Genomic DNA, 25868 nt, shown 5'->3' with positions numbered 1-25868 from the left:
GCGATTTTCCTTCACAAGAAACGTTATAATTTTTTAGCATAAAATGTGTTCCATAATTCTACAACAAATTGAGATCAATGATATAGGCCTATAATTATGTGACTCTGTCCCACGACGCTCCCTGAAAAAGGGGAATGACCTGCGCTTTTTTCCAGTCACTGTATACCTTACTACAGCGATCTACGATAAAGTACTGCTAGAAGGCGAGGAAGTTCGTTCATACAATCTTTGTAGAAGCTCACAGTTACGTCATCTGGTCCTGATGCCCTTCTACTACTAAGCGACAGTAGTTTCTTTTTTATTCCGCCAACAGTTACATCACATCTACCATTTCGGTGTTCGCACGATGAGAGAAAGTTTTCTATTCTTGTTGCCGCTAAATGTAAATGTCGTGTGACTAGGGCTTCCCGTCGGGTAGACCGTTCGCCGGGTGCAAGTCTTTCGATTTGACGCCACTTCGGCGACTAGCGCGGCTATGGGGATGAAATGATGATGATTAGGCCAACACAACACCCAGTCCCTGAGCCGAGAAAATCTCCGACCCAGCCGGGAATCGAACCCAGGCCCTTTGGATTGACATTCCGTCGCGCTGACCACTTTTTTTTTTCACAAACACTAAACGAAATGCATCCTCTGCAAAAACAAAAAACAAAAAAAAATCATTGTAAAACTAATCACAAATGTAAAGGAACAGGGATACAGGGATGTTGTTTTTATTTATGTATTTATTTATTTTCCATAAAGATCACTCTGTTAAAAGGAACATGTAGATCATTTCATAGTATAGTATGTGCATTATATATGGAGCGGTGAGAGAAACGTGAGGTTCATTATCAGCTGTCAAATGTGCACACCGACTGCACACGGCACATCCCAACTGCGTGGGGGGTCGAGGAAGACTGCCTGAGCCGGCCGCCGTGGCCGTGCGGTTCTAGGCGCTCCAGTCCGGAGCCGCGCTGCTGCTACGGTCGCAGGTTCGAATCCTGCCTCGGGCATGGGTGTGTGTGATGTCCTTAGGTTAGTTACGTTTAAGTAGTTCTAAGTTCTAGGGGACTGATGACCACAGCAGTTGAGTCCCATAGTGATCAGAGCCATTTTTTTGAAGACTGCCTCAAGATAGTTGGCAAAGGTTTCCCGATAGTGTGACCATCTATGAACCTCATTGTGGGCTTGCTGCAAGAAATACCAAAAGTCGAGTCACGACTTGGCCGCATCCCCATAGAGGTACGCGATCGTCCAACCTTTGACCCAGATGATCGACTGTGATTTAGTCGCAGGAAAGTAGTCACTCTCCGGATGTAAGAAGGAAGCAGGTGTAATATGTTGCGGGGTCACACGGAGGTAGCAAGCCACCATCTGTCATCCTAGGAGCCATACGTCCTCCACCGCGATACAAGTTAAGCGGTGATGGTCGTCATCCACTTGGCGACATTTCGGGCATAGTGGAGTGTCCACTAGTCAAATTGCATGGAGTCGTTGGTTGGTGTTGAACTTGCCACAGGTGACAGAGAACCACAGTGCCCGAACGAAGGTAGGAAGGAATTTTTGGTGCACATGTCTCCAAATCTTCGGCCAATGCAACTTGGGGTGTTTGAGTTCAATGACATTACGACTTATCCGTCGTAGCAGCCAAACATAAAAATACTTCGCGCACGGCGGTCTCGTGCGCTGAAGCTCGTCACTGATATAACTAAGTTCCACGATAAATGTCGATACATGCGCAAAATGTGACGTAATGTTGCCCACCGCCACCGGAGGTGTGAGGGACGCTGGAACTAGGAGATCCAGTAGGCGGGATGTAAGGGAATCACGCCCGCTACGCCATTACTTGAACATCGTGGCTAGAAGGAGCGCCGTCGATCGATAGTGAACATTCGTAAGTCCGAGTCCCCCCTTGTCCGTAGGAAGCGTGAGCGTTGCGTATCGCACCTTGAGGGGCGATCCAGTCATCACAAAATAGCCTAGTGCTGATTGAAGTCGACGTCCGAGCGTGAGTGGTAGGGGCAGGATCTGCGAAATATGCACTATTCGAGAAACCACAAAGTGTTCAGATACTCGACTCGCTGCAAAGGATCAAGGCGCCGTAGGAGATGTTGTCGGACCATGGTACGTGTTGTCTGTAAAATACGTCGGTAGTTAACTGCCGCAGTATGTTTTACAGATGAGGTAAAGTCTATGCCGAGATAGCGGAATCGTTGCACATAAGGAAACGGACTGATTTCTTCCGGCGTAAGGCCCCTTCCGACCGGCATTGCCGCCGGTTTGTTCATGTTCACTGCACTACCCGCCGTCACAGTGTGGTCCAACATCAGTTCAAGGACCGTCTTCACCTCTTCCTCAGAATTAATGAGCAGCAGGAGGTCGTCCGCATATGCACGACATTTGAAGGTGTAGCCCCGCAGTTCCATCCCAGAAAGATAATTTGTTAGTCTCCCAATTAATGGTTCCAACGCTATCGCGAACAGCAGCATCGAAAGAGGGCAGCCCTAGCGAATGGATCGTCGAATTTGAATGGGCCCTGCTATACGCCCATTAACCTGTACCAAGGATTGTGCGCCCCCATAAATCCTTCTAATGAGACCAGTAAAACGGTCTGGAAATCCCATTTGTTCCAGTACAGCGTACAGATAGTTGTGGCGCACCTTATCAAAAGCACTGTCAAAATCAACCGCCACCATCGCCACTTTAAGCCGGCACTCCTCCGCCAGCGCTATCACATCATGGCATTCGCCAGTAGCTGTTTGCACATTCACCGATCCACCCGGTGTCGTCTGTTCTGGAGAGAGAACGCTACGAATTAACATACGACATCGGGACGCTAGCAACCGTGCAAAGATCTTCTAGCCGGCATTAAGCAGGGTGATGGGGCTATAATGTGTGACCGTAATTCCTGGCTTCGGTTTATGTACTGGCACCAAGAGGCCTTCCATAAAAGCCGGTGGAATAGGCGCATCGGAATTTAACATCTCGTTGTACATTTCCGTCCATCGCGGTGCCATTTCGGTGCGAAATTCTCGATAAAATTCAGCAGGAAGTCCATCAATGCCTGGGGACCGATTCAACGCACCTTTTGCGATCGCATCATGTACTTCCTCACAGCTAATGGCTTCCAGTAAGGTTCCCGCGGCGTCCACCGTCAGTGTACGGGAGACGTACGTGGCTATACGTTCGAGGTCATCGACAGGGGCTGCTTTTTCCCGATAGATGTGTTGGTAATGGTCGACGAATGCAGAGACAATGTCCGCTTGACGCGTCACTCTTCGGTCTTCGCGGGTAATTAATTCCCGTACCAAAACGCGTCGCCGGTGCTTTCGTTCATTCACGACGTGGTGCATGGAAGGAATCTCGTGCATTATCGTATCGTGACATCTGGCGCGCACCATGGTTCGATGAAGATGTTTCCGAGCTAAAGCCACTAGTTTAGCTTTTATCCTTTTGCGTTCGATCCAGACGTCCTGTCCCGGCGGACCATCGTCCAGGTCGCGCAGCGCTGCAAAATAAAAGTCGGTCGTAAGGCGGCGCCATTCCGCCATCTCCCTGCTATATGAGATGAACGTACGGCGAAGCCTCGGTTTAGCACAAGTCAGCCACCAATCAAGCTTCGTCGCATACCTTCCAACCCTTCGCTCGCACATCGTCCATGTCTCAAGAATCCGGTGACGGCATTCAAGATCATGTAGATGTTGAATGTTTAATTTCCACGGGGCCTTACTGTTCCACACCTCTCTACGGGGAAGAAGCACCGTACAGATGTAAGCGCTGTGATCGAAAAATGCCAATGGCCAGCGTTCCGCGTCCTGGACATCATTTGCATGAACCCGTGAGATATAAATGCGATCTAACCTGCTCGCCGAATGACTTGTCACATAGGTGTATCCCCGTGCATCTCCATGTCGTAAGTCCCACGTGTCACTAAGTACAAGGTCGTTGACAACGATTCGCAACTCCTGGCTGATGTTTGCTTGCGGCCATTGGTCTTTCTGGCTGAGAACACAGTTGAAATCTCCACCAATTATTACACATTCATAACGCCCATGGAAAAGTGGGGCAATATCTTCTGCATAAAATCGCGCCCTTTCATAGCCGCCGATTGTTTCCCGACGGTGCATAAAGATTGATGATGCGTGTCACAAACGTCGTGAAAGCCATTCCCCTGGCCGACGGAAGGTAACACACGTTTTCCACTGGGAAGCCATCTCGCACGTAAGCTGCCACCCCACTCCCATTTTGATCTCCATGTGACGAATAGGATTGGTAGCCAGCGATGTATGGGAGTGCAGCTATGTGGACTTCCTGCAGCAAAGCAATATCCACATCAGATGCCCAAATCGTTTCCTTCAGTAGGTGTATTTTGGCCGGTGAACGCACGTCATTTATATTTAATGTCGCTATACGGTTCGCATGGCGTTGAATCCCACTCTGTCGATGCGCAACAACATCTCCCTGCATCGGCGCTGGGGGCTGAGTTAGAAGACGTTCTCTCGCCCCTCTCCCTTCACCTTCAGCAATTATTAGGCCGTCTTCGTGAGTGCCGGCTGCCTCTGTATGACGTCCGGCGCCTCCTCAATATCGTCATACCACATCTTTGCAGGCAGTGATATATTCGTGTCCATTGCCACAGCATCAGCGTCTGGAGAGCCAACTGGTTGTGATTCCTCTTCAGCATCACCACGTCCCGGTACCGTCAATGTGACAGACCGCTGCGGGTCTGATCGAACAGTTTCCATTGCCTCATCCTGTTTCGTAGAGGCTGTTGTGTCGTCTTGGTCCACAGGCACATCGTCGCCGGGGCAAGGGAAGTCATCCCTAGGAGATGTCGTGCGACGACGCCGTTTCCTCCTTTTCGGGGAACGTTGTTTGCGTGATCTTCCTTCCGTGTCCTCAGATTGTAGGGAATCACGGCTGCGCGACAGAAAAGCATCCGTAGGAACAGGAAGTGTTTCGAGTCCCATCGTTGTACTTGGCGGGAGTTCGGTCGAAACTGATGTTGTCGTCACAGAGTGCGTTCCAGACGGAACAGCATCCGTAGTGGCTGGAACTGCTTCGTGTACTATCGGTGTGCTTGGTGGGAGTTCGGTCTCATCTGATGTTGTCGCCGTAGATTGTATGCTCGATGGAGCAGCATCCTCTGTCACCCCGACGTCTGCTACAAGGTTTCGGAGAGTGCCATCTTGATCTTCCACCGGGGCTGTGTCTTTTCTGTCATCAGCGGACGCAGTGAGGGCTTTGGCATAGGTGATCGGTAGTACTGTCATCGCCGGCGACGGCTCCCGCACATCTGAAGGCAGTTGCGTAATCCGCCGTTACATACAGTTCGACCTGAGGTGTCCCTCCTGGCCACAGCCAGAACATGTACGTGGTTGACCATCGTAAATCACCACCGCCCGACAACCACCAATTGTCAGATAGGACGGTACATACTTCTGAAGGTCAATAGTGATCTGTCGCATTCCGTTAAGAACGGGGTACGTGGCGAATTGTGTCCAACGTTCTGCTGTGTGACCATGTACCGTGCCGTATGGCTTAAAAGCCTCGATAACTTCGTCAGCCGGGAGCTCAAATGGCAGCTCAAAAACACGTATTGTCCGTACACCCAGACCAGCATGTTCAACAGTTACCGTGCCGACGTTCCCGTCACTATGGCAAAATCGGAGACCTGCTTTTGTCGCCTGTAGAATTCTCTCACACGCCGCGTCATTTGCCATCTTAACATACACCGTGGGACTAACGATGGACAGGTGAATTCCGACAATATCGTTTGGCGGTATCTTGACGTCCTCTCGAATGAATCGTTCCACTGCTAAAGCCTTTGGTCGTTCGTAGTCTTTGCAGAAATTGAATCGTAATGTAGTTTTCCTGTACTTGTTCGCCATGATCGTTGTTACTAGCCCGCGCGCAGACTAAGTCCACAAGTAAACAAACACTCGCACACGCCGCACAGGCGGAAGTATCGGACCTCCGCTTCGCACGGCCGCTAGCGCCGAACTGGACCACTCAGCTACTGGGGACGGACCTTGTTGCCGCTATAGTGTCCTTGTCGACACTTTTGAGTATTGTACCACAGGAATAAAGAGAGACGATGTTGTTTGGTGAGCGGTATCCTCTTTCTACAACACAACTGAACACATGTATTAACAGGATTCAAAATGGTTCAAATGGCTCTGAGCACTATGGGACTCAACTGCTGAGGTCATCAGTCCCCTAGAACTTAAAACTACTTAAACCTAACTAACCTAAGGGCATCACACACATCCATGGCCGAGGCAGGATTCGAACCTGCGACCGTAGCGGTCACTCAGCTCCAGACTGTAGCGCCTAGAACCGCACGGCCACTCCGGCCGGCAACAGGATTCTTTATTTACTTGAACAGAAAGCTACTTATCTTAAGAGGGTCCACGTGTTGTGGACAAGCTCTTCCTAATAGTCCACATTAGCCTCATTGCTGGTGAGGTACAAGTCCCGCTAAGCGATGAATGGCAGACGCCAAACTAGGATGCGAATTAGTGCCTAGTGACTGAGCTAGAAACTGAGCTAGAGAATCAGACTGCGACTAAATGACTGGACTCCTGAGACTGACGACTGGGCCCTCCGGTCAGCGGTGGCGATCTAAATACTTGCGGTCGAGAGGGCGTTGCGGCGTGTTACTTGCGAGCGAGTCTGTCTTTGGCCTCTCTCCTGATAGGCGCGCTTGCTCCTGTGCTTGCTATCGATCTTCTTGCTACATCTTTGCTGACCCGGGTGCTGGCGACAGCTTAAGCCCGCACATTCCTTCCCCCGAAATGCCGCACCGTTGTCGTGTTGGGAAGATGCGAACGAGAGTGGGGAGGGAGGCAGGACGCTGGACGTAGAGATGAGCCGAGAGCCGTGACTGTGGAGGGCGGCGTACTCCCGACCGTACCCCACCATCTGGCTTGTAAGGCAACAGGAACATACCCCGGGAGACTGCTGCCAGGACACACATCCAGGCCCTAGGACGTGTCGTGGGACGATGACAGCGACGGCGGTGGCGATGGCGGGGTCCAGGTCCGTTGGGTCGGCGAACGGTGACTGTGGGGGCACATATTCCATCCGCTCCTTCTGGGGCGCCCTGGTGGCACCATCTGGCGGCTGCGAAGGCCGTAGGGTCCCGTGAGGCCGTGAATCTGGGGGAATGAAAGCAGCAGAATCACGTGGCAAATGACACGCACGAATTTGGTTCTGGTGGCGGCGCTACAAACCATCGGCACCTGATATCAAATACGTAGAAGGGCCAATGCGTTCGTGGATCCCAGTGCTCATGGTTGCCACAAACCGTGAAACAAAAAAGTTCGCACGGCGCAAAGCGGTATTTGCGGACCATTGGCGGCGCTGGACGCTGCGGTGGGTGTAGCAAGTGTAGCAGCTTCCGATGGCGGCGGCCAAGCAGAAGTTCCGCCGGTGATAGTCCGTGGATCGGAGCGATAGGATGCGAGAAAGAGTTGCAGTGCCTATTCCCGAGAGTGGCTGGTGCGAAACTTGGCCATCTGTTGTTTAAAAGTGCGTACGAAGCGTACTGCTTCTCCATTTGACTGGGATGAAACAGAGCACTTGTTAGATGACGAATGTCATTCCGTTCACAAAACTGTTCAGAATCACGTGAAGTGAACTGTGGTCCGGTGTCCCACACAAGTACTTCTGGCAAATCTTCTATGCAAAACATAGAGGACAACGCTTGAATGCTGCAACGTGATGTGATAGAAGCCATATGCACCGCAAATGGGAACTTGCTAAAAGAGTCTACCACTATGAGCCAACGAGTGTTCTAAAATGGTCCTGCAAAGTCAATGTGCACTCGTTGCCATGGCGATTGAGTCTTTAAGCTGCGAATGTCTGTTGAGGAGCGGATTGGTTTCCCGCGCATGCGCGACACTGTGACGTCATCTGTTCAATGTGCGTTCATGCCCTGCCAAGTACAGCGCCGTCGCACTTACTGCTGAGTGCGAACAATTCCTCAATATCCTTCATGGAGCAATCGCAACAAATCGTTTTGCAACAATTTAGGAATAAGCTCACGAGATTGTCCACTGTCGTTTTGAACTAGAATCACACCCTGTTGAACTGAAAGTTTATGTCGATGTGCGAAATGTCGGCGCACAACTGAATTCTGGATACCGTTCAACAAAAGAGGCCAAGACTTGGGAATGTAATGCATCAGGGTCTGCTCACGTGGCCTGTAGAATTTTTCGGTAGTGCAAGGGAAAAGTTTCGAGCAAGTCAGAGTACTGCGCATCGATTTGGCAACAAGATGTGGCAGATGCATCAAAATCAGTGTCAGGGCCAATCGGAAGGCGAGATAGGGGATCTGCATTGCCATGCTTTGCCGTAGGTCTGTACGCAATTTCATACTGATACTGCCAATGCAACAAAGCCCAGCGTTGCAATTTTTGAGCAGTGCATGTAGGAGCCAGCTTTGACGGATGAAACAAGGACTGCAAAGGCTTGTGATCTGTCACTAAATAGAACTTGCGACGATACAAATAATGATGGAATTTTGTCACACCATACACAATAGGGAGAGCGTCTTTTTCTATTTGAGAAGAACTGCACTGAGTTTGAGTGAGCTACTTCGAGGCAAAAGCAACAGGTGTGTCTTGAGCACTAATTCTGTGTGAAAGCACAGGGTCAAAATGCATTAATCATCTGTCACTAAACAAAGCATTTTTGAGTTTCTGAAATGCGTCTTGACAATCTGTAGTCCACACAAAAGGTACATTTTTGCAACGCAAGCGATGAAATGGAGCAGCGATCTGAGCGGCATTCGGTATGAACCGTATGTATTATGTCATCTTGCCTAGTACTGACTGCAGTTCAGATACGTTGCGAGGTACAAGCAGGTCACGGATTGCAAGCAAATCAGAATGGAGGGGGTGCACACTCTGACTGATTATCACATGACCTAAGCACTGTAGTTCAGTTTGAAAAAAGTCACACTTTTCTAGGCGACACTGGAGCCCTGCTTCTGACAACACTCAAAAAAGATACTCGCATTGGCAATATGTTCCTGTGGTGTACGACGTGAGACGACAATATCGTCAAGTTAGTGAGTTAGTTTGAACAAAATGGGACTGTTACAGTCAGCTGTTCCAAGTAACGTTGAAAAATGGAAATCTCCTTCTTCCATTGCCTAGCTGTCAGAGTTAGTACTTGCCTGCATCCAGCCAAGCAAAGAACATGCACTGCATTACACAGTTATTACCATCACCACTATATGCGAATGGTATAATGTTTCTTGCCCATCCTTGACATAGAAAGCTCTCTGATTAGCGTACTTCCCACATATAAAACAGAAAATGGCAGAGGTGGCATGGCTTAACGTGTTGTAAATATGATTGCCTCACTAAATTGGTTAGCTATGATTATAAAACCTGAATGTGTATACACGTGTGTGGAGCAGGGTTGATGAAATTTATAGACAAGGCCGAATTTTAAGTTAGTATGTATTTTTGATAAGCAGCACATATTTGGGAAAACTGTAAGTTATATCTTTTACATATTCTTAACGTGTGACGACATGTGAGGTGAAATTTACTGATGAGGCATAATTTTAGATACAATATTTGACATAAACACTTTTTCCGTATTTTTCATAAATATTGCAGAGATTTTGGATGTGGATAAACTGTAAGTTACACCATTATTGTCAATATCTTTATGCACTTTTGATAAATAATAGATATGATTAGAATACAATTGGATGCATTTCTAAGACTATAGCGCTGGAGCTTCACAATCACTGGTTATTTCATTTTAGTGGGTTTGGCTTAGAATGGAAGTGGGATGTGACGACATGTCCTTGTATGTAGGCAACCAAAACCAAAACGTCAAATCTATCCCAAAATTGGTGTTTCCTTCCTATTATGATATCATAAACGAAACCGTAAATATTCAAGATGAATGAAACATCTGTATGACCCTTCTGTGGAGGCATATTGTGGATATTTATATTTTATTTTATGATGTGTTTTTGACGTTGATAGAACTTCCTATTCTAGTTCTCCTATGATTCTAGAATTTCACAATCATTATTGTACATATATAAGGAAATGGGCCAATTCTCTTTATTATATATACCGAGCGAGGTGGCGCAGTGGTTAGACACTGGACTCGCATTCGGGAGGACGACGGTTCAATCCCGTCTCCGGCCATCCTGATTTAGGTTTTCCGTGATTTCCCTAAATCGCTTCAGGCAAATGCCGGGATGGTTCCTTTGAAAGGGCACGGCCGATTTCCTTCCCCATCCTTCCCTCACCCGAGCTTGCGCTCCGTCTCTAATGACCTCGTTGTCGACGGGACGTTAAACACTAATATCCTCCTCCTCATCTTTATTATAATTCATAAAACAACAATCTGTGCTACTATTTACATGCAAGTTATCATGCTCGTCATAAAATGAACAGCAACTGGTTTCAGAGAAACGTTATATATGCACACATGTATTGGTAGTTAACTTGCAGGAAAACTAATTTCAGACAAATGATTTAATGCCATACCACTGATTTATAAGGAAGTGTATTTATATCTGCAGCAGATTCTGCAGTAAATTCTGCAATGAATAATATAGAATATAATGTAGCTTTTAGTAACCATGGTGTCCTAGCAGGGAATTTTTTTAAAGCGAATCCCTATCTGCCAGCATTTGTCATCTTATACAGGGTGAGTCACCTAACGTTACCGCTGGATATATTTCGTAAACCACATCAAATACTGACGAATCGATTCCACAGACCGAACGTGAGGAGAGGGGCTAGTGTAATTGTTTAATACAAACCATACAAAAATGCATGGAAGTACGTTTTTTAACACAAACCTACGTTTTTTTAAATGGAACCACGTTAGTTTTGTTAGCACATCTGAACATATAAACAAATATGTAATCAGCGCCGTTTGTTGCATTGTAAAATGTTAATTACATCCGGAGATATTGTGACCTAAAGTTGCCGCTTGAGACCTCCGACGTTCAGTTGCGTGTTGTAACAAACAGCTGCAACATACATCGCGTTTCTACAGAATGATCTACCAACGCTGCTCGGAAATGTCCCACAATTTTGCAGACTGAAACAGCAGCAAGAACAATCGTACAAACAGTGAGCAAAATAATTTCGTGGCCTTACTAGAAAATGTTTCTTTCAGTGTTCATGTAGCATAAGTTACAGCAACATTATGATGAGAGATACGATAACTCGGGGGCAGCAGAATCTCCGTAGCGGATTGGTCGAAACCGGTTCCAATGCCGCCTTTGCAAACCCGTCGGACCATGGATGATGTGGGTGGAATTGGACAACACCTCAGACATCACATCCTGTTCACATCTGTGACTTCTATCAAACTCGCAAAAGAGCACTGGTTGCTGAAGCCAACACTGTCATTCAGATGGAGGGACATAAGGTCTCTGCAGCAGATGTAGCAAATGGAGCAGAGTCCTACGGCGTCGACCATCCAGGTGCTCTGCTGGCGACTTCCCATCTTTCGGCAGGGAGTGATGCGATGACAGAAAAACTTTCAAAGCTCGGTCCCATGTGTGAATGGCTTGCAGCTTGCCCATCTGTGATTTGAAGGTCATTACAAAGAATATGGCTTCACCATTCAACTTTGGATGACAGGGCACTATAAGGACATGCTGAATACCACTGCCTGCACAGAACTGTTCAAACTCCCGAGACGTGAGCTGTGGCCCATTATCTGACACTATCATCTCAGGTTACGCAGAAGATCGACGTAAGAGCCGATACTATTGTGAGTGATGAGGTAGACTTCATTGGAACAACGAAGGAAAATTTGCTGTGTGCATTGACAGACACTAGCCAGCGTATGTTCCAGTATGGCCCGGCAAAATCCATGTGCAGGCGTTGACGAGGTCCATCAGGGTGTGGCCATTCAAAGTACCTCTGTCGGGGAGCAGACTGATACTCTGCACACATTGCACACTTTAAAGTCATGGTCTCTATTTTTGCATCCATTACTGGCCCTGTACAACGGCGCCTTGCCATTGCTTGGTACAGACAATACCCCAATGTCCATGACACTCATCTGTACAGATACGACACGCCAATGAGCGAAGTAGTAACGAACCACCAGGTGATGGATCCCTTTCAAACTCTATGGACACCCTTGGTGGACGATTCGAAGATCAATGGTTCAAATGGCTCTGAGCACTATGGGACTCAACATCTTAGGTCATAAGTCCCCTAGAACTTAGAACTACTTAAACCTAACTAACCTAAGGACATCACGCACACCCATGCCCGAGGCAGGATTCGAACCTGCGACCGTAGCAGTCCCGCGGTTCCGGACTGCAGCGTCAGAACCGCTAGACCATTCGAAGATCATCTGTAACGCCGAGTCTGCTATTATCCCCTGAACCACACAGCGGACTGCGACCGGAAAATCTTCCAAAAGCCGGATTTCATCTGAATCAGTGTCATGACAGGAGTCCTCGGAGGAATCAAATGCAGCATCAGAGCGAAAAGGAAGCCTCGATGGGAGGTCGGCGTTGGGATGTTTGGAACTCGGCCAACGTGCACCTAGTACTGGTAACTCGACAAGACAAGGGCCCACCATTAAACTTCTGCACTGTACGTGCTGGGACAAGCTGGAAGGACCTGAACAGAGCCTTCAGTGGTCTGTGGTCCATAACTAGAGAAAATTGGCGTCTGTACAGGTACTGATGAAAGTGTGTGAGCTCCTTTTCCTGTTGACTTTGGTTGCATTGAGCCTTGGTCAACGTCTCTGACGCAGATTCAGTTGGCCTGCCATTCGAGTCCACTTAGTGCTTCAACACAACACCAATGTCATAAGATGAGCCATCTACTGCAAAAACGAAAGGCTAGCTGGGCTCGAAATGGACAAACACCGATCACTTAGTAGTGCCTCTTTCAACTGCTGGAAAGAGGTCTGACATTCGACAGCCCGGTCCCACAATGCATAAGGGACAGGACGATCAGGACCCCTGAATTGTCTTACTCTTGATAACAGATATTACATGTACTTCAAAGTCATGTTCAGTTATATCGACAACGTCCTGTGACTCAATGACTGACAATACTGAACTGAGGCCACAGTTTGGATGCTTTACTATGGTAGCACGAATACGGGAATCAGACACGTTCCGAGTTATCGTATCTCTCATCATAATGTTGCTGTAACTTATGCTACATGAACACTGAAAGAAACATTTTCTAGTAAGGCCACGAAATTATGTTGCTCACTGTTTGCACGATTGTTCTTGCTGCTGTTTCAGTCTGCAAAATTTATCACGAGCGTCCGCTACATGGACTTGTGATTTAAAATGATTTGACAGTTTGTTAACTAACTCACTGTAGGGGACCTGATGAAGTTGGCGATCTGGAAACAGTTTTACTACCAACGGGAATAGAGCTGAGCTTGCCGACCGGAGTGGTCGAGCGGTTCTAGGCGCTACAGTTTGGAACCGCGCGACCGCTACGGTCGCAGGTTCGAATCCTGCCTCGGACATGGATGTGTGTGATGTCCTTAGGTGAGATAGGTTTAAGCAGTCCTACGTTCTAGGGGACTGATGACCTCAGCAGTTAGTGCTCAGAGCCATTTGAAACATTTGAACAGCTGAGCTTACGGTGGAGAGAAAATGGTAAATACGCTGGTTACCTGTCATTCTGTAGGCACTGAAATGTGCAGTCAACTGCACAACATAATCAGCCCAGACTTCACTTTGACCCAGAAACTCTCTGAATTTAGGTGCTTGAACCGTTTGTTGAGTTGTTTCCAATTTAACAGTCTGGGGTGACGGTCGTGGTGCTGCCACAATTGCTTGTGGTGCTTGTAATAGTTGTTCAGTCCTTTGTCCCTGAAGTTGTATAGCTTGCATTACAGACACATCCGGAAGAGTCTCTCTCTCTCTCTCTCTCTCTCTCTCTCTCTCTCTCTCTCTCTCTCCCACCCACCCTCCCATCGACACACACACACACACACATACACACACATACACACACACACACACACACACAGAAAAATAGCACTGCAGCAAGAGTGTGTTAGCTACACAAAATGCTACACACACAGTCAGCTAATCGCGAGCTGCATCCTCAGCGACACTTAACTTGTTGTGTCCGACTTCTTGGACACTGTCACTAATAATACAGTTAATTGTAACACTCTGAATAAGTAATACTTTATTAATTACAACAGAGTTTATCTTAGCTCACCAGAGTCGGCTGTAGCTATGAAACTGCACATGTTGACTTGGGGTTCAGAATATACTAAATGAGCCACGACTACTGAATGGTGAAATGATACAAGTTCAAAATAGCCATATTGTGGCTTCACTACAGTCTTTAGAAAACACAGCTTGTCGAAACAGTTCTGATAGCGCTGGATAGTAAGCACAATTCACTGGAGACGAAAGTCTCTATTCCTCGACGGTTGACTCGGGCTGTGTCACTGCGAGTAGCAACAACGTTACTCCTACAGGAACTTCCTGGAAGTGGGCAGGATCCAACCTCGAACAGAGCTGCCCTCCTGGCCTCTGGCTACGCTATTTCAGGGCAGAGGCGCGGCAGTGGCGCCTCTGAACTACGGGAGGCACGGCTTCTGCCTAGCATCTCATTGGCGCCTCGTGATACCGCTTTGCTGTGTAGTATTTCTACGGTGGTGGATTCGTCGAGCGCCGCTCTCGACACACGACGACACCTCATGAGGCTCATTCATATAACATCGTTGAATTAAAAATGGATGATGCTGCTGAGGGTTAATAATGGCTCACTTACGACTTACAGATAAATCTTGTTCATATACACATAGAACTGTTTAAGCACGTTGCTCTGGCACAGTCTAACGATATAAGTCTCATATTAAGCAGTTGAAAACAGAGCCAAAGGAAACATAATTAATTTATCTGCAAAACACTGGAATAGAATATCAATTCCTTCAAATCTTCAACAAAAATTGCTCCTCCAAGCACAAAAAACTGAAAGAATTTTATAACTGCACCGCATTTATCTACACATTGGTATATCTATTTCAGATCATCGACGCAAACATATAGAGAAGAGAACGGAAAATTATATGGAATGCATAGAGATAAAAATAGAGAATTGATCGGTCTGGATGAAGACAGTTAGCAGATCCAGCGATACATTTTCAGCCACAACTAAATCAAATTACCAGAGAGACACAATTACTTGGTTGTGTGACTGGTTCTTGGGTTCTCAGGAGCGAGGCTATCATTGCAGTTAGTTAGTTACACGTTCCATATATCATCGAACGATTCTGTTTATCAGAATGATGTGGATCTAGTCAGTTTAAAAAATATGTTACGTCATTAATGAAACTGTTACTTTTCCTACTCATGCGGCTACATTTAAAATTTTGGTTTCTTAATTTTTTCTTGCAGTATACCGGTTTTCAAATAAAATTCGAGCATGAAATATAAGGAGTTGAGTAGGAGAAATGACTTTAAGTTAGATTTAAAATTTATTTTCCTGCCTGTAAGACACTGTGTTATTCCGCAAATGGTCAGAAATTTTTGTTCTTCCATATTTAACTCCTATCTATGCCACTGACAGCTTCAATAATGTCTCTTTAAAGTCATGTTTTTGCTGGTATGGACATCATCGTTCTTCTCAAATTGTGATGGATTATTAATGGCGAATTTCAGTCATCAAAATTTGTATTGTAGTGCTGCATTTAAAATTGAGGCACCTAAAATGTGAGCGCAGCTGAACAGCACATACTGCTCTTACCGTTCGCTTCTGTGCAATAAATACTTTTTTATATAAGAGGTGAGTTACCCTAGAAAAGACATTACTGAGTTGGAAATATGCGCAATATGTGAAGCGGTTGATTCGTTTCTTTCCAAGTCTATCAATAGTACGAAGAGCAAAATGGCCTGAACGTTACTGTACGAATATAAGCAGCTCAGTAACAAACTTCTTCCAGTTCAAGGTGTCATCAACAGATAAACCGGAATATCTGGAGCAATCTATCCCACTTACTGACTCATGTTTATGTGGTAGAACAGTTATTCTTATGATTGTGTCTGTTGTGCAGAAATGGATATAATGAGCTTTCTCAAAATTTAGGAATAGTCCAGTTTCAAAGAACATAATTCTTCGGAATACATCATTAACGACATTTTGATTTGCTTTTCCTGTAATGGAATTTATTATAACACCACATTTTTTTGCTAAAAGTACGCAATTCTGCTTGATGAGTGTTAAATAGGAGGTCATTCACATATATTCAGGCCATCTCTCATAAAAGTCGTCAGGCAGATTTTCTCTGGTGTACCAGCAGATATTTGGAACTTCGTTTTTGCAGTGTGTAGGTGGAGTCAGCCCAAACAAATAGTGCTCAGCACGTCTTCCATGTGACTCCCAGTGCCTACGAAAAGCATCTATTTCCCAACACAAACAAAATGGTTTTTAAATCGGAATTTTAAGTGCCCATTCAATAGAGCGATCCCAGATCAGTCTAGTGCGATATTTATTTTATCGATACGTATTAACAAAGACAACAAAACTCTAAGAATAAAAGTGCTCTGACAGCGACAGCACCGCCATGGCTCGCGCTTACAGCTACTGCCTTGCATGCAGCCCTACTGAGTCGCTACTGGATTTCTGTATATTCTTCGTGTTTTATTGTCCCTGTTAAGACATATCGATAAAACAAATATGGAACTAGACAAATCTGTTAGCGGTCTATCAAATAGGTACGTAAAATTTCGATTTAAAAGTAATTTTATTTGTAATGGAAAACACACGAACGCTTTCTGTTGACACTGGGCAACGCATGAAAGACGTGACGAGCAGTAAGTGCTCGAGCTGAAATCAGTTACACAATGCAAAAACTAAATAGCAAATATCTGCCGAAACACCAGACGAAATGAGCCTGACGACGCTCAGTAGAGACACACGGTATAAAGGAACAGCAGTGAACAAAATGCTGAACCTGGTGGGTCGCTCTTTGTGATTTCTCCTCAGTCACTAAAATTTCCTATTCTTCCAATAGTGTTTGAATTCTTCAGTATAATCTATTCCGTTCTGTTCGTTAAATATGATTCAAACCACTTATGTGTAAAGCCATTGATGCCATTAAACGCCTTGGAGAGATCGCAAAATGTGCCACACAGCGGTATTTTATTATTTGACGCTAGTAAAATTTGATGGGTGAATATGTGAGCAGCTTTCTCAGTCGACCAACCCTTCTGGAATCCAAATGGTGGTGTACTAAGTAAACTGTTTCTACTAAAATGTGAGACTACTGTTGAGTTTACTACTTTTCTGAATCCTTTGGAGAAAGAGTCAGTAAGAAATTTGGGAGATAATTATTAAAGTCTTCTCATCACCTTTCTTATAAAGATGTCTTATAATTACATATTGTAATCTGACTGAAAAATCCCCCATGCCAGTGATGCATGCCATATATCACTAAGGATTTTAATTATTAAGTTAGACCAACTTTCCAGAATTCTATTCGAAGTTTCATCAACAGCATGTGGGTTTTAGTTTCTTAGAATTTTTATAATTCTTTTAATATCAGTGAAGGATGTTGGTGCTGCTTCTAGTTACTTGAAGCTTTGTGGAACAACATTTTTAATGTATTCTCATGCTTCTTCGGCTGACCTATCAAATATCATTTTTGCTGCTACAATTAGAATCTGACTGTTTCAAATATTTGTGAATTATCAGTCACAAACATCGTCATTCAGTTTAATTTTTGTGATATATTGCACTCTCTCACACTGTCCCCTTTTCACAATACCCCCAACAGTTTTAATCTTATTATCTACATTATTAATTTCTACCAGGGCACGTATATCTCTGGGCATTTTAATAACTTTCTAGAAAAATATTACAGTATTATCTGTATTTTCCGGTATTGACTTATTCTATCTTTTACATAAATTTCCCTTTCCGCCATACATGAGATTTTAATCTCTTCATTTGAAACTTCCTGGCAGATGAAAACGGCAGGCCACACCGAGGCTCGAACTCGGGTCCTTTGGTTTTCGTGAACTACCCAAGCATGACTCACGACCCGCCCTCATCGCTTTGTTTCTGACAGTACCTTGTTCCCGAGCTCGAGTCTCCGTCCGGTACACAGTTTTAACCGGCAGGAAGTTTCATCATCTGTCCAGACACCGCTGCAGAGTAAAAATTTCAATCTCTTTAGTTATTTATGTTCTACCTGTTAACTTACAAAAGCTGCTTTAAAATACAGACATAAATGACTGTTGATTGTATAGAATGTTACCTGTCTTTTTCTATATGTACCTCATCCTATACCACCTCTTTTAAATTACTCTTAAAATATTGACTACTTTACTCGTTAATAAGCCACATTGCTTTGTATGAAAATGCTTCAGACCTGTAAGGTGCTACATTGTTTATTTCCACGAAATGTGCATCATTGTCAGATAGAATGTTAACAATGTGGTACACATTAATTTTTTTCAGATTGAGCAAGGTCTGTAACAATATTATCAGTCAGTGTCCTGCTACCTTTCTGTAAGTGAAACAGAGAGTTCACTAATGAAATCAGACTGAAACAACCAAATAATTTTTCCAATTCATCTTTCCTATCAGAATTTATTAAGAAATCTACTTGGAACTCTCCGCAAATTACTGCCTGTTTCAGACTGTCTGAAGGGTAATTCAATAAAACATCTAGATTTGTCATAAGTAGTTGAAAGTTGCCTAGAGGTGATCTGTAGACTTACATAGTTTCATGTTTCCAATAGTAACAACTTAGAAGCACATACTGATCTGCCAAATAAAACTTGTTTAAAAATTCTTTTACATTATCACAATTTTTTCTGCATGTTGAACTTGAGTCCTTTTTCCCATGTTTTCTCTATACGAAAGTGGTGACAGTCTACAATCAATCACATTTAACTTCGCTATCCCTGTGGTTACATGTTGTTCAGAGAGGCACAGAACGTCTATCACTTCAAAATTTTCCACATCTACTTGCGATACAAGAAACTGATCTATGTTGTTCTTCAGCTCGAGACTGTTCTGGTGAAACAAACTAATTTTATGTTTCTGTGGACTGTTAATATGGTCCTGTTCCGTTCTAATTTCTTTCAAGAATATCAGTCTATAGCCTGAGTCTGGCCCCCTAATCACAGGTACTTTGCCTTGTGTGCTTGTGCTCTCACCACTTTACATTTTCTTCTAGATGCTCATCTAACTTACCCCTCCCCCTCCTATTCATGTGCAGGCCATGATTTCTGTATCCCCAGCTCCGAACTGAAAACTAGGTACAGCAAAGATATGAGACTTTGTTTATTTGTTTACATGGCTTACAGCTGTGTTAACCCAGGCCTGATCACGTCTCTGCAAATCTCGACAAATCCAACTTGTGGGTGTGGTATGCTTCTCCTACTTCCTCCAGGACACCATTAATACTATACTCTAAGTTGCTAACCAGGTTGCTTCCTGCTCTTCCTACTACAAGTGTGTGAACTGAATCAGCAAAATATCTGTGTTCTCTGTCACTTCACTAACATTGAAACTAGTTCTCACAATGCTTGTGATACAGTAGTCTATACCAAGCTCTTCATGGAGCATTTGGCCTACTTCCCTTACGTTAGTGCAACCTAGAAGCAAGACTACTTCCTATTTACTAGATTTTTATACTGATCTACTCCTAATGTTGCTCCTACGAGTTAGCTGCACTCTACTTTCCTCAAAAAACTGGTTGACGCTTTTCTCTCGTTTCAGATGCGAACTTAAAAATGATTGTTAACCGAAATCGGAAATTTGATTTCTGAGGTATTCTCACTCCACTATATGCTTGTTACCTTATCCTAGTTGCTACTTCCTCGTTCCCCATTCAGTTGTCTAATTCAAAACACACCATTTCCCGTTCTGCCTTCAGGGCACAAATATTTCTTCTTTGTTCCATGATTCTCATTGTCTCGACTGCATAATGTATAGCCTCATCTGATACTTTACTGGAATCCCCGTTACAATCCCCCTAATTGAATACGAACCCCCAGTCCTGTCATTTTGCCCCATACTTCCTAACGTACGACAACATCCATATTTATCACACATGACGATACTTCAGCAGTAAACACAAAAAACTGACGCATTTAAAATATTTTTAGTAATTTCCCCGTTGTGGAGTCTACAGCCCAATACAGGTCACAGTATGAAATTTCAGTGAATAGCCAATTCCTGTTAGCTGTTTAAATATTATTATTATTATTATTATTTCGTACTCTATGCTTATTTCGGCGTTACAGCCATTTTCTAGTATAACCTTCAGTCATTATACGTATTGTAGATGTCGATTAGATGGTATTTGACACAGAGTATATAGAAATGAATACCAGTACGTACATGCAATACGAATAACTTAACGTCAGGACTCCTTTGTACACATTCTATGTAAAATTCTATCTAATTGTCGGCATCTAGACTATATATAATATTTGCAGGTTGTACTATAAAATGGCAACGGCCTTGCCGCAGTGGATACACCGGTTCCCGTGAGATCACCGAAGTTAAGCGCTGTCGGGCGTGGCCGGCACTTGGATGGGTGACTATCCAGCCGCCATGCGCTGATGCCATTTTTCGGGGTGCACTCAGCCTCGTGATGCCAATTGAGGAGCTACTCGACCGAATAGTAGCGGCTCCTGTCAAAGAAAACCATCATAACGACCAGGAGAGCGGTGTGCTGACCACACGCCCCTCCTATCCGCATCCTCAACTGAGGATGATACGGCGGTCGGATGGTCCCGATGGGCCACTTGTGGCCTGAAGACGGAGTGGTACTATAAAATGGCAATAACGCCAAAATACAGTAAGAAAGAATGATAAAGTTTAAGCAACTAACAGAAATTAATTTTTCATTACAGCACTTGAAGAACAATAAAGCAGGAATTAGTGACTAATTATCTTCCAATGAGGTGTGCAGGTAACTTCCAGATGGCAGGCAAACGTAAAAAAGAAAGTGTACACACCACACAGATATTGGCTGAACGTAATTTTAACGTCGCAGAAGACACGAAATGAGTGAAAACTATAAAAGTTCGATGTCTTTCGAGAACAATCTTAAATAGACACTTTAAGCAAATTATGGAAAGGAATGTAATGTATTCAAACAGTACGTAACAACTATATGGCGAACGAACGTAAATTAGTTCAACTCCACTTTTAACAAAGGTAAGGAAAATACGAAGGCTGTTTAACGGATTATTGAATTATAAATGGTAGGAATTGCACAAGCAGATTTTCTTAATAGGAAGTTGTCTGAGTATTTTTGCTTGTCACATTATGTTAATGAAATTAAGTGGTTGCGTTAGTCTATCACGACCAGTAAGTGCTGTGTAGGTTAGAAAAATCGCAGATAGTGCATTCTAGTCTCCGGGTGAGGCACGCCTTTTCCACAAATAACAATGATTTTATATGGCTATCCGTCCCTTACACACAGTGATGAGTGTAAAAAGATCAACCTCACCTATTGTTTTGGCTGTCTTTTTCCAGTTCTCTGGCCTGTAAGTTGATTCCATTGCGAAATTATCTGTTTCCTTGTCATGTCATTATCTTCGTTTTCTTTTGTTACAGGGATCCCTTCTCTAAGAAGCTACACAAGATTCTGGACCAGGTGATCCACGATCTTGACCGAACGATCCAGAAGAGAGGTTGGGGTAGAATACCAACACATTTGTATAAGTTTTACACTGGTAATCTTCACCACAATGTATCAGACGTTCACTGAGCCACGCTAAAAGTAGTCTGGTCACGATTTTGTAGGTTGTGACGTTGGACTGAAGAAGTGTTCAAGAGTTCGTGATTACTAAAGCGCTCACTAACAAGGTGCTACGTTTTATTCCAGAACGTTATTTTTAAGAAAACACTCGAATTAAATTTGTAGATAGATGTACGTTGATGCTCCATGGTGCTACACCAAGTCTGATACAGTAAAATGAAACCCTGAGTAAAGGCTTAAAAACTTTCCTGTCTTTGGAAATACAATTTTTACGTTATCCGCCATTTACACTATCCAGTGTGCTGCAGTTCCTCAAGTGGGTTAGAGGCAAATAGTTCCTTCCTTATTTTGCGCTACTAGTCGTAAGCTCTAGTCTTTCGGCAAATTAATGACTTCGACGATCTTGCTAAGTTCTCTTTTCGAATATTACAGCCCTAGAAATTATAAGAAAGCTATCACAATCTACATCTCGCAATTCACACTTTAATCATTTCATAGACACGTCGACCATGTAGTATGAAATTAATTTATGGAGCCGGTATTACCTTTAACTGCCTTACTGCACAGATACGAAATATTCACATGACATGTAAAGTCTACCTGAATGTTTGTACCGTAATGACATATGGGAGAGTGAAAGTATAAATCTTTCCAAGCAGAAAAGTGTCATGTCAATAACATTTCATTCGAAAACACGGATATTTGTATAAGAAATGTTAGTAGCATTTCAATATGTCAGACGATGAAGCTTCATTCAGTTTCATTTCTGACATGGAGTCAATAAATCAGAACGAACGGCACGAACAATTAAAAGCTAAGAGAACCTGTCAGCGTGATGTATTGCCTCGTAGATGACAATTCATAACGTGTAAGAGCTTATTTTTCGAAATAGACAACACCAAAATGTTGTATACTAGCAATAAAATTAAAGGATAAGTAATTGCACGCAGTAGTCACTATCCGGGAAGGGTTCCAGGTAACACCAACACTTGCTGCATATCAGCTACACTGAAAATATCAATCGTGTTACTCCAGTACTACTCTATGGCTGTGACCAAAATTATGCAATAAATCCAATACTGGATGCTTGGTTAGATACGAAATATAATCTGAAGAAGCTACCTGTTTCGTCCATGTTTTATATACGTCACGTCTTCCTTCTCACATTCTGCAGAATAATAACGATTGATACCTTTAATATTTACATTTTACTGCTAAAAGTATCAATTACGGATTCCATCCAGACACCTGATCTGGCCGATGGAAAACAGATCGATCGGAAATCAGTTACTTTCTTGTGTGCTGGTCGATAAATGGCAGCTTGTAGTGAATACTAGGTATAATCACAGATGTGGTAGATATTCTAACAGATTTTGATAGTGTAAATGTGCGATGGTGGAGTTTTCCTGTGGAGGAACATTGAGCGACACAGTCAATTGAGGTAACGGTCTTGCATTGTTGAATGGATGAAGAAACATTGACTTGAAGAAAACACAGTAAGTGGTTTATGCACATCCAAATAAGCAGCTTCTTTTGTGGTGTTACAGCGCTATGCGAGGAGCACAACAAAGAGAATCTATGCCACTCTGTAAAACATTCTTGTAAAATTAAGAAAGCTATTGCAACACAGAATCACTCAAAATCAATTTTTCAAATTATTGTACATATGCATTTCACAGAATTAATAATCATAATGCCTCAGACGAAACAATAAATGTGTATTTTTAATATAAATTTAGTTCAGCTTTTCAAAGAGATAGTAACTTATGTGTTGTTTTATCAGAATTTTAATATTTGATTTGTTAATTGTACATATTTTTTTAATAAAGCTTTCTGGAATGGATACTCATTCATAAACTGTGATACCTGCAAACAATGTACCATTGCTGCACTTCAATTTGTGTTATTTCCTCAGTTTAACATGCAAGGCCCCTTTTCTGAAGAGTCACACCAACCTTAAAGGAAAACATATCCAGAGTTTGAACACTGATATTTGTAACTCACAAATATATGTAATACAAAGACGCTTCATAAGATTATTCTCAAACGTAAAGGAAATGTTCTGTGCAGTGTATCATCCAACAGATTGAAATGCTAGCAGGAATTGCTGAACAATTACATGTCTATGCTCGTAAATCACACCCAAAATGTGGACAACAGTATCCTAACATTTCTTATATTCTTTAGCTCTTATTACACAAAACACATGGCACTAAGCGTGACATCAATTACAATGAAAAACCATTATTTAAATTTCAGGTCTCTCCGATTAGATCTTTGTCATAACTCATCTGAAGAATTACTTCTGTAAAGTACCTCTGTAGATATGTTGGAAAGTAATATGGTTTTAATGTCGTTATGTAATCGTATTTAACGAAAGTTGCCAAGAGAGTCACGAGACCTACCTATCACAATGTTGTTAATGATATAAGTAAACATTTCTTGATAATGTCCCATTCCAACGAGATCTCTTGAGGCATTTATCACGCACGCAGCTAAGGCTGAACAACTGCATCATCCAGTATATAATGCATATGCAAGGCAGGTACTTATTAAAAAATCAATCGATGACTTACATGACGCAGAGTTAGTTGATATGATCGTATATTCAATACGGAATTCAACACAAATCATTTTTCATACTCATTGATATAAATATGAATCAGTTGCTATTTTAAAAATTACGGCAAGTCATTAAGTGCAAAAGTGACTGAAAATATGTATGTAATAAATGGAAACATGGTACATTTGAAATCTAATGTGGAAAAGGAAGTTCACAGTTTTAATTTAGAGTACCTGACGCAAAACATGAAATTATTCACTGCAGTTCACTGTAGAAGTTTCAGTAATCTATCGTTTCAGTAGAAGTGTTCTAAAAATTATTATCACTAAGTTCCTAGAAGTAGGTTTCTATCGCAGAGTTTTAATGAGCCACAGGAATTGTGTTAATTAAAGTTCTTCCAGTGAAAGTGAAACGTAAGTAAGGTTTATCACTATTCATCAATAATTCTAATGACCGACTCCCATCCATATAAATCTGAAGTTGTAGATTATGTTAAAATTTGTAAACAGAAATCAGTTTTCAAAAAGATATACACAGAAACTGGACAAGTGAATATTTTTTGTTTTAAATTAGCTAGGTACAACGCACAAATCCAAGGACGTGTTTAATTTCAATATTGGTTTGGAATAAGGATCAGCAGCTCAACATATCTGTAATTTCTTGACTAGGATTTCTCTTAGGATTGCAAATAATACTTTTATTAGTGACTCATTTATCATTTTCGTTCGTTCTTAAACCGTTCACTACATTACAAGGTACAATGTTATTCACGAAACATGAAGTACAAAATTTTCAGATATTTCGTGTACACAGATTAAATCAGTGCAATAAATCCTTTATGACATACATGCATTTTTAGTCTTTTACTCTACGTTTCACTGCACATTCTTAATGAATTCAAAATTCGATAGGCGTTCTTTGGTTGTTTACATACAACAATCTGAAAGGTGCCATCAATTGTCTATTATGTCTTCATATGCACTCCCTCTCACAGATCAAAAGGTTACATCTAAATACTTAGAAATTGTACTGATAAAGGCCCCACACATTAACGCAGCATTTTATAAATTGCTGATTTATCATAAGCTATCTGCCTCATTGAATCATGACTCATTTTAGAAAGATCAAAAAGTTATTGTATTATATTTGGACTACCCGCTCATCAATTTGTCCAGCTCCTTATCTTCCGTTTATATATTTCCCATTCTTGAAGTATGTTTAGCTTAATTCCTTTAGGAGACACGTTTTTCCATAGTACTCTCAGAACAACATGCTGTACATTGGCCAGAAGCAGTCTTGTTATTTGAGCTGATATGTTCCTTGCATCTAGTTATAAAACATTCCACAGTATAATCTATGCACTCCAGATGTAGTATGCTGCTGTAATATGTGAGCAACAAAATGTTTGAAAAACGTTTTATTTCATGTTTAATTTATAACATTTTTGTACATTTTAATGTAGATAATGACTTGTGAATGAATGAAACTGCGACTGTGTCACAAATCTTGATTAATTACTTATCAAGAACGTATATTCTTCGAGATCATTAGCTGCACCCATCAGTTCCCTCTACACAATAAAATTACAAAAGGC

The 25868-nt window shown here is 42.9% G+C and overlaps 1 protein-coding gene across 1 annotated transcript in view; it reads left to right on the top strand.

Moving 5' to 3' along the window:
* LOC126184604 (WSC domain-containing protein 1-like) overlaps nt 1-22622 on the top strand; it is a 401052-nt gene extending 378430 nt beyond the window's left edge. Inside the window, exon 7 of the mRNA XM_049927057.1 lies at nt 21567-22622. Coding sequence (XP_049783014.1) covers nt 21567-21720 — 154 coding nt within the window. The 3' untranslated portion in view covers nt 21721-22622. The remainder of the gene's footprint in view (nt 1-21566) is intronic.
* The last annotated feature ends 3246 nt before the right edge of the window (nt 22623-25868 follow it).

The sequence above is a fragment of the Schistocerca cancellata genome, chromosome 4, assembly GCF_023864275.1.
Source record: "Schistocerca cancellata isolate TAMUIC-IGC-003103 chromosome 4, iqSchCanc2.1, whole genome shotgun sequence".
NCBI lineage: Eukaryota > Metazoa > Arthropoda > Insecta > Orthoptera > Acrididae > Schistocerca > Schistocerca cancellata.
Note: the sequence above shows the minus strand (reverse complement) of the source record. Positions and strands in the feature narration are given on the sequence as shown.